Consider the following 10640-nt stretch of genomic DNA (forward strand, 5'->3'; position numbering starts at 1 on the left):
CACCCCTCCGTAGTGATCTGTTAAGTTAGTGTATGGTATTACTTTCCACTACTCCGTAGTGATCAAGTTACGTCTGTTGAGTTAGTGTGCGGTATTACCTTCCACTACTCCGTAGTGATCGAGTTATATCTGTTGAGTTAGTGTATGGTATTACCTTCCACTATTCCGTAGTGATCGAGTTATTTCTTGTTTCTAGATACAGATGGTTCCCAAATGTTTTAATCAAAAGTGTAGATTTCGTAAAATTTTATTTTTGGAGCCTTAAAAGTTATTATAGAATAGATAGCTGTAAATTGGTTTTTAAAAGTTCCGTGTACTGATATTTTTATTAATTATAATTTTATATAAAGACTCATTCTTATTTTTTATTATCTCTTGCACATTTTCAACTTTAAACAATCTCGTTTATTCAATTATTAACTGAATCAGTAAATAGAAGAACACGCGGTGTAGTGAAATAACGCGAATTCCCCCAAAATACAATTCCTGTACGTTCCAGTATGTCACGTGGTAAAAACTATTTTACAGGGGACTTCACCATCACCTAGCTGTTATTTTGTGAAACTGTGATCTGTATTACTTAGCGGAATTATGAATAAAAAAACCGAGCACAATAAAATAAATATATAATAAGAATAACAGTAGCGTACGTAAAGAGAAGTAACAGATAAAACAGGATCAAAACAGAAAACAAAGACGTAGAAAATGTACAGCAAAGAAGGCACACACTACCATACTGATTCTCATAAGGGTTAGCATTAGCTGTTAGAACTAAAAACGTAAGATTAATCAATCGATACAAGGATGACCATGCTTGGGTATTGGATAAAAATTACACAGTTAATTTAGAAACAGAACAACAGTCTTGAGAGTTTGTTTGTTTGAAGTTAAGCACAAAGCCACACAATGGGCTATCTGTGCTCTGCTCACCACGGGTATCGAAACCCGGGTTCTAGCGCTGTAAGTCCGCAGACATACAGCTGTGCCACTGGGGGACATCTAGAGAGACGCGTGCTTCAGTTGGTGAATATCATACTGGTTGAGTGATAGAATTCAAGATGGATACGAAATCTGTAGAAGGATAGAGAGACGGAATGGGCTCTTAATACTCACATATAACAGATGCTGCTATAAATCTGACACCATTGGCAGGAGGAGGGCAATGTGGAAAGAAAGGCTCCAGAATGTAGTTGGCGAACGTAAGGGCTGCGATAGCGTTTCCTGTTGGCATGACAATAAGCAAAGCAGCCCACAGAAAAAGGAAGGCTGGTAATGGTCCAAAGGCCTCGTAAATGTATGCATAATCCCCTCCAGATCTCGGCAGAGTGGTTCCGAGCTCAGCGTAGCATAAGGCCCCCACCATGGACAGTAAGCCGCAAGCCGTCCACACCACGAGTGACATACCAACAGAATTAACTTCTTGAAGCACGCCTCGCGGAGATACAAAGATACCAGAGCCGACGATGACCCCCACGATGATTCCCACACCATTCAGGAGTCCTATTCTTTTCTTCAGCCTAACACTCGAGAAGGACAGGCTGTCCACCACCTTGTCGTCTACTATGTGGATAGGTAGCTTCTCTGGCACGTGGTTGACCGTCATGGCGTCAAACCTCGGCGTCCTGTTCACACTGTCGTTCAGTAAGTGAGTCGTCTCATCATTGCTGCCTCCGTCTCTCTCAACTCCGCGCGATCCTTGCTTCATCCTCGCTAAGCGGCCTTAAGACGATACTAGCTCCACCACACTAGAGCTAAGACAAACAAAATAAAATAACGATGTAATTTAACCCGTTGTATACAATTAAAACTGCGTGATACTACACAATGTATATATATCTACTTACTGGTAGTTTACGGTAAGTGGTGTTTTAAAAGAATGTTTTCCCGCGTTTAACGATAATTTATGGTGACATCTTGGTCAGGTTGACGAAATTATGAAATGTCAGAAAAGTTTGTAAATTTATAGTTTTGTTCGCAAAATGTTGGAGATAAGGACGTGTCTAGGGTGAGAAACGTATTTTAAAATCAATGTATTCTATGACCATTAAGTAAGAACATTTAACGTGGAGTATACAAGATCTCTTGCAGTTGTGGCTTGAATTAATTCGGACAAATAAGCAGAAATTTTAAGTTTCGAACACAAAAACTCGTTTGTTTGTAATTAAGCACAAAGCTACACAATGGACTATCTGTACTCTGCCACCACGGGTATCGAAACCCGGATTCTAACGTTGTAAATCCTCAGACATACCGCTGTGCCACTGGGGGGGGGGGCAAAGAAACGTCGTCGAAAAAATAGAAAACTGGCGATTCGGCCTTGGCGGAACGTGTGATAAACTCTTCACATAACACTGAATGGGATAAGGTTCAACTACTTAAAGAACGTAAGGTTTGTTTGTTTTTTAATTATACACAAAGCTCCACAATGGGCTATCTGTACTCTGCCCACCACGGGTATCGAAACCCGGATTCTAGCGTTGTAAGTCCGCAGACATACCGCTGTGCCACTAAGGGGCTGTTTTGATTAACGTTTCGTTGTAGTTGGACTAATACATGATCTGTGATCAGATGTTTCGTCTTACGTTTTCATGAACGTTTCGTTCTAGTTAGACTAACACATGCTCTGTGATCAGGTGTTTCATTTTATGTTTTGATTAACGTTTCGTTCTAGTTGGTCTAATACATGCTCTGTGATCAAATGTTTCGTCTTACGTTTTGATGAACGTTTCATTTGTGACCAAAACTTTCTCTCTTCTCTCTCTATGGGTTTAGTGAATTAATAATTAGCTCTTGTCGTAGCGAAATATTGACTGAGTCACTGTGTACATATTGACTGTGTATGTGAACTACAGCAGTTCATGTGTTTCCTCTCAACAAGCCCCCTAGTGGCACAGCGGTGTGTCTGCGGAATTACAACGCTAGAATCCGAGTTTCGATACCCGTGGTGGGCAGAGCACAGATAGCCCATTGTGTAGCTTTGTGCTTAATTACAAATAAACAAACAAGTTACACTGGTATCACTCGAAACTTCGCCCTTCAGCTGGTCAACAATATCTGGTCTAGATAATCACCAAACCTGGTGTGAGGTTTGGTGATTAACTTAAGATTATGTTTCCCTGGTAGATTTCGACAAATAACAAAAGGGAAATAAAATAAATGCTTAGCTGCTCTGTCTCATACTACTAGTGCTATCTAGCGGCAGTCAGGTAAAACTACAATTTTCCAACAGACAGGCCAAGTGGTTAGGGCGCTTCACTCGCACTCTGATGATCGCGGGTTCGAATCCCCGTCACACCAAATATGCTGGTCCTTTCAGCCGTGGGGCGTTATAATGTGACGGTCAATCCCACTATTCGTTGGTGAAAGAGTAGCCCAAGAGTTGGCGGTGGGTGGTGATGACTAGCTGGCTTCCCTCTAGTCTTACACTGCTAAATTAGGGACGGCGAACGCAGACAGCCCTCGTGTAGCTTTGCGCGAAATTAAAAAAACACAGACAAAAAACCGTATAATGTATTTTTGTAACGCTATTAAACATGAGTATAGTTATATTGACAAGTCCTATAAATGTATTAGTTTAAAGTTAACGACATTTTTTATCAAAAACAACATTTTCAGACATAAAAATTACGTACTTGGCAAAGGAACGAAATCATGAAATATTCTTCGTATTATGTGTGCACAAATAATGTAAGTATTTCTTTGGTGAACTTGGCTGTTACATTACACAGTGCGTAGATTTGGCTGTTACACAGTGGGTGAATTTGACTGTTACAAAGTGCGTAAATTTGCCTGTTACACAGTGTGTGGATTTGTTTGTTACATATTGTGTTATTTGACTGTTACATAGTATGTGGATTTATCTGTTGCACAGTGGGTGAATGTGACCGTTACACAGTGTGTAGATTTGTCTGTTGTACAGTGTGTGTGGATTTGTTTGTTACATATTGTGTTATTTGACTGTTACATAGTATGTGGATTTATCTGTTGCACAGTGGGTGAATGTGACCGTTACACAGTGTGTAGATTTGTCTGTTGCACAGCATGCACTATTGAATATTTTTAAAATTATCACCTAGCAATAATACCTTGCCTTGTGCGCAAGCACAAAGCTACACAATGGGCTATCTGCGCTCTGCCCACCACGGGTATCGAAACCCGGATTCTAGCGTTGTAAGTCCGCAGACATACCGCTGTGCCACTGGGGGACTGTAACAATACCATAAACTGTCAACAGTATTTCCTGTGTAACAGCCAAATCTACGCACTGTGTAATGTAACAGCCAAGTTCACCCACTGTGTAACAGTCAAATCTACGCACTGTGTAATGTAACAGCCAAGTTCACCCACTGTGTAACAGCCAAATCCCTCTAGTCTATCAGTTAAAAATAAGAAACCACTGACACAGATAGCCTTTCAGTACCTCTGCTCAAATATTCGTATTTATGTAAACGAATCTTTCCACACTACTGTTCATAGTTCAGGGAGATGTCTATACTCCGCAGAAACCTTGAAGTATCAAAGAAACGAGAAAAAAAAATTCGATTCATTTTTTTTTCGTGATTGGAGTCAGATAAAGGTAGTGGTAGCACGATCTGAATATATATATATATTCTCCACTGATCTCACCTCTCTTTACTAGATCTTACAACTATGCTCTTGCGTTACGTCCATTTGAGGCGTTTTATGTTTCGCGCTATTTAAACGCGAAATGACATTGCCGCACAAACGCGTTCCGCATATTAGGGTCGTGGATACTATTCGGTCAGATAAGAGTATCACAACAGTTGGCGGCAGGAGCTGTTGCCTAGCTACCTTCTCTCTAGTCTACCCGTTCAAAGCCCTCCAGTGGCTCAGCATTAAGTCAGTAGGGTTACGACGCTAGAAATTGGGTTTCGATACCTGTGGTGAGCAGAGCACAGATAGCCCATTGTGTAGCTTTGTGCTTTACAACCACCAAAACAAAACCTGTTCAAAATTAGGGTCGGGTGTATGTAGATATCCATTTTGTAGCCTTGCGTGTTGATTCTACATACAACAACAACAACAACCAACAAAAACGTAATTCTTTCTGCTTAGAACCTTAAAAAAAAAGGTTATAGCATTTTATTTTTACTCGGAAAGAACTTATGAATGACAGAGTAAAGTTGAACAGTGACATCATCATGATCTCACTCTCCTTGCCACCGTCGAACGTTTTCTATTCCCTTAGTTATTAATTTACAAAATTCCAATATAATTTGGGTTTTGCGTTTCATATTAAAATTTAGTCAATGGAATTACAAAATTTACATTGTTTTTGTTACTTGTGGAGCTGGTTGAGTCACCATGGACGTCACATGTGCTCCCAGTTTCCCAATTAGAAAGAATTCCTGTAGCATGAGATGTGCTACTGATAATAGCAGTGATCATTTCTACTGGCAAGTCCGGTGATGTCCCACTCCGTTTTTCACAATGAGACTGGTCTTTAGTTACGTGGATGTGCTCCCAGTTTCTCAATTAGAAAGAATTCCTGTAGCATGAGATGTGCTACTGATAATAGCAGTGATCATTTCTACTGGCAAGTCCGGTGATGTACCACTCCGTTTTTCATAATGAGACTGGTCTTTAGTTACGTGGATGTGCTCCCAGTTTCCCAATTAGAAAGAATTCCTGTAGCATGAGATGTGCTACTGATAATAGCAGTGATCATTTCTACTGGCAAGTCCGGTGATGTCCCACTCCGTTTTTCACAATGAGACTGGTCTTTAGTTACGTGGATAGCGCGTGCGTGTGTAAAAGAAAGATAGTAAGTATATAATGTCACGTTTCTCTTGTGAAATAACTTAAAATTGTTTTCTTTCATTAATTAGAACCTCTCAACAAAAGCATTGCCATTTGGAGTTAGGAGTAGGGGAAAACTAACCTTTTAATATCATAAAAATATATTTGATAATATTGTACACCTTTTGTAGATGGTTTTTCTTTCCGCTGACGAAGTAAGGATGAATTTTTGTATTTTTAATATTGGATAATATGATAAGTGTAACGATTTAAGAACCGTCACATCTCTAACAAAGTTCAAGAAGTACTACTGCTAATACAACGTTCGTTGCTATAGGTTACTAACAGGCTTTTATTACCAGTACGGGGGATAGCTCCTACAGAGCACTTTGAGGTTATTCAATCAACGTGTGCTGCCCGTTGCACATTCACTATACGGACTTTGATTGTAGAGCCCGTAGGAACCATTACTATTTTACATACGGTAGATAGTGCAAGATGGCTATCCTTGAAAATTATCATGCTGTCATCAGAATAATGATAGCAATTTGGGGGGTATAGTTGCTATGATGTTGTCAGTGAGACAAGTACGGGGTCGGCGCCATGGGGGGAGGGGCTTAATGTGTTTATGACAAATACAAATCAAAAATACACGTAAATCTAAACGTAGTATTAACGAACTCAAACGTCAAGGTTTCTAGTGCTTTAATAATGATAATAATAATTAAAACAAGAGGGAATTCTCAATAGCCGCGGCTGTAATTATATCTCAACTCGGTCAAGAGATGGAGCTATGAGCTAGAAGTTTATACCTGAAAAAACAAATAGAAGAACTCGGAGCCATTCTATGAGCCGCTATGCCGGGGCTAAAAATTTAGGAAACTACATTCGGGTCAATAACAATGCGCTGTCACGTGATTTATTAATTGATTTACAGTGACGTGTAACAGTAGTGACTACGAGTTAATTACACATGATTACATTTTCCGAAATCTGTCACCCACACCTTCAAATAAGTGAATCCCTCATGTTGCCTCAGGGACTCCCTAGGTATCTGTAATATACCCCAGTATGACGTCAGTCGCCTGTGAATAGATGAAGTAGATATAATTAGTATTTAAATTAGGAAAATGCTAATAGGTAGGTTGAAAGCCAGTGTATGTACGATGGGAGGAAGAATTGTGAGAATGGCACTAGCAAAGATGGCACCTTTCTATGTATATTAACGTAGAAATGGCACTGCAATTAGTACTCTCCCCCCCCCCTCCTCTTCAGTTACCTTGCCGAACGTTTAGGACGTAAACTATGAATGGGCGAAAATGAAAAACCAACAGCTTGAAGAAACAGGAGTGGTTGGGTAGATTTAGAGACATCTTCTGTTGTGGTAGGGAAACAGCGTCGTTATTTATGGTTGAGTATGGTTGGTTTGTTTGAAGGTATAATAACAAAATTACCCCCCCCCCTCAATTAAAGATTCAACTAAGAAAAACTGTTTGTGTGTCTGTTTGTTGTTAAGCGCAAAGCTACACAATAGACTATTTGTGCTGTGCCCATCACGGGTATCGAAACCCGGTTTCTAGTGTTATTAGCCTTCAGACTTACTGTTGAGCCACTGGAGGCTTAAAGCTGGGATTGATTGTCACATTATAATGCCCCCACGGCTGAAAGGGCGAGCATGTTCGGTGATATGATTCGACCCATCTACTAAACGTTCACAATGTTATTATGTGTTTTTATAAATTTCAGCTTTCATTTTCCCTGTCTCGAGACACGTAATACGAAAAATATTTCATGATTTCGTTCCTTTGCAGATGGCCAAGTATGTAATTTTTATGTCTGAAAATGTTTTTGATAAAAAAATAATCTTAACTTTAAACCAACGCATTTATAGGACTTGTCAATCTAACTATACTCTTGTTTAATAGCGTTACAAAAATACATTATGCCCATTGCGTAGTTTTTCCCTTAGCAACACAATCTGATGATCGCGGGTTCGAATCTCTCTCACACCAAACATGCTCGTCCTTTCAGTCGTGGGGGCGTTATAATGTGACGGTCAATCACACTATTCGTTGGTAATAGACTAGCCCAAGAGTTGGCGGTGGGTGGTGATGACTAGCTGCCTTCCCTCTAGTCTTACACTGCTAAATTAGGGACGGCTAGCGCAGATAGCCCTCGTATAGCTTTGCCCGAAATTTGAAACAAACAAACAAACCCTTAACAACAAACACACAAACAAGTATTCAAAGCTCTCGATGGGGAAATGCCATTTGGAACAGACAAAAAAACGTTATTTGTACTGTGTTAACCACGGGTAACGAAACCTGATTTTTGGCGTCGTAAGTCCAAGGACTAACCACTGAGCCGTTAGGGGGCAGCTTTTAATGAATGAAAACAAAAGAAAATCGAGATACACCGATGTTTCAATGATTTTTTTGTTTGTTGTTGTTGTTTATTGTGGAGTATACAGAAATTAGAAAAATTGTCATTTTCAACCGTTCTAAGTTTTTCTTTTAAGATAGAAAACTACCAAAATTTGCGATATTTCAAAACCAGGTGACAACTAAACTAATAAACAATTGATACTCACGATGGGCGTCTGAGTTGAATTTATAAACGAATTGTAGTAGTGGTGACTACCGTGAGAAAGTACTTATCTCGTGAAGTCTGTTGTTTACCCGATAATTGGCCATAGTCCGTTGATAAGGTGTAAAAGAAACAAACAGACCTTGCATGGCCTTGTAGTTAGGGCGCTCGACTCGTAATCCGCGGGTCACGGATTTCAGGCATGGTGAACGTTATAATGTGTCCGTCAATCCCACTGTTCGTCGGTAAAGAGTAGCCCATGATTTGGTGATGGGTGGTGTAGACTGTCCTCTCTCCGTTCTATAAATTAGGGACAGCTAGTGCAAACAGCCCTGGATTAGGGACAGCTAGTGCAAACAACCCTGGATTAGGGACAGCTAGTGCAGATAGTCCTGGACTAAAGACAGCTAATGCAGATAGCTCTGGAGAAGCTTTGCGCGAGATATTCAATATCAAGTGAGGAATAAACCATAAATTTCGAAATTTGAAACTTAAAATTTAAGTAGTTTTTTTTTTTGTTACTATGAGATATTTTGTGTACAGTCAGTTTATATATATATATATAAAATATTCAAAGTAGTGTTTTACCATTATGTCCAGTTCTTACTGTACTGACAGTGGTGTGTTCCTCCTGGGGCTAGTGTTTTACTGTTATATTCAGTTCTTACTGTACTGACAGTAATATGTTCCTCCTGGGGTTAGTGTTTTACCATTATGTCCAGTTCTTACTGTACTGACAGTGCTGTATTCCTCCTGGGTAGTAAGAACTGAATATAATGGTAAAACACTAGGTACTGACAGTGATGTATTCCTCCTGGGTCTAGTGTTTTACCATTATATTAGTTCTTACTGTACTGACAGTGACGTATTCCTCCTGGGGCTAGTGTTTTACCATTATATTCAGTTCTTACTGTACTGACAGTGACGTATTCCTCCTGGGTCTAGTGTTTTACCATTATATTCAGTTCTTACTCTACTAACAGTGATGTGTTCCTTCGGTGGCTAGTGTTTTAACATTATATTCAGTTCTTACTGTACTCGACTCGCACTCTGAGGGTCGTGGGTTCGAATCCCCGTCCCACCAAACATGCTCGCCCTTTCAGCCGTGGGGGCATTATAACGTGATGGTCAATCCCACTATTCGTTGGTAAAAAGAATAGCCCAAGAGTTGTCGGTGGGTGGTGATGACTAGCTGCCTTCTCTCTAGTCTTTCACTGCTAAATTAGGGACGGCTAGCGCAGATAGCCCTCGTGTAGCTTTGCGCGAAATTAAAACCAAACCAAACAATTAATAAAGACGGCAGCCATGATAAAATATGAGCTTGTTAATTACCTCTTTTTTCGAAGGGTGGGGTGGGGAATAAGGCCGCTCTTCACTTTTAAATTTAACACTACATTACTGTGAGCTAATGAACAGGGTTGCTTAAACTTTTGGGAGAGTGAACTCATAAACTTTTGAGGTCGTGCACAGCTGTATGAGCTAGTTTTTGAAATTAAATAATGCTTCAATCAATGCACCGTTAATATAATTAAGGGAGGGACCAAGCACGTGAAATGAAAGAAAGAAGGATGGGAGAATTAGACTGACATGTTAGCCGCTAAAGTTCAGCCCTCTCTCCCGCCCCCATCTTAGCGACAATCCGCCAAACTGGTAAAAATATGAGTTTTTTGAAAATCTCTCTCTCTCTTGCTTTCAGTTTTCTTACTTTTATTGCATTAGTTTCTTGACGAGAAATTATAAATTAATGTTCTTGTGTGCAAACCCCCCCCCCCCCCCCCCTCTTAGTAACGATCCGTTTTCTATTAAAAGTGTAACATTGGTTGCTAGGAGAAGCTACCTTGGTGATACTTGACCACGACTGACGTTTGTTAATTTTGAACGGAAGTTGCAGTGGTTTAGAAAAACTTATCTAACACTAACTTCCTAGTTTTATTCTTGTTGCAAAAAAATCAAAAATCAAACGAATATAAAGATATAAGTTAACTAAAAAAAATCTATTATTCACATGCTCACATCTGTTGCAGTTTTTAAATCTCCTGTTGCTGCTATTAAAGGAAATGCGAATGTTTCTACACAAAATGAGATAAGCAGCAGAAGATAAAAGTAGAAGATGCTATTAAAGGAAATGCGAATGTTTCTACACAAAATGAGATAAGCAGCAGAAGATCAAAGTAGAAGATGCTATTAAAGGAAATGCGACTGTTTCTACACAAAATGAGATAAGCAGCAGAAGATCAAAGTAGAAGATGCTATTAAAGGAAATGCGACTGTTTCTACACAAAATGAGATAAGCA

General features: G+C 39.7%; 2 protein-coding genes across 2 annotated transcripts in view; one reads left to right on the plus strand and one right to left on the minus strand.

Moving 5' to 3' along the window:
• Positions 1-1102: 1102 nt before the first annotated feature.
• Positions 1103-8373, minus strand: LOC106470353 (putative L-type amino acid transporter 1-like protein MLAS). The gene is made up of 2 exons (XM_013930905.2): positions 8351-8373; positions 1103-1751 (listed from the first exon to the last, which is right to left on the minus strand). Exon 2 carries the CDS (start codon positions 1703-1705, stop codon positions 1103-1105), a length of 603 nt encoding a protein of 200 aa, XP_013786359.1. The 5' UTR covers positions 1706-1751; positions 8351-8373.
• A 146-nt stretch (positions 8374-8519) lies between these two features.
• The window catches only part of LOC106470354 (inactive peptidyl-prolyl cis-trans isomerase FKBP6-like), a 20633-nt gene continuing 18512 nt past the window's right edge, over positions 8520-10640 (plus strand). Inside the window, exon 1 of the mRNA XM_013930906.2 lies at positions 8520-8802. The gene's annotated coding sequence lies outside the window, so the exon portion shown is untranslated. The remainder of the gene's footprint in view (positions 8803-10640) is intronic.

Source organism: Limulus polyphemus, unplaced genomic scaffold (genome assembly GCF_000517525.1).
Source record: "Limulus polyphemus unplaced genomic scaffold, Limulus_polyphemus-2.1.2 Scaffold3959, whole genome shotgun sequence".
Taxonomy (NCBI): Eukaryota; Metazoa; Arthropoda; class Merostomata; order Xiphosura; family Limulidae; genus Limulus; species Limulus polyphemus.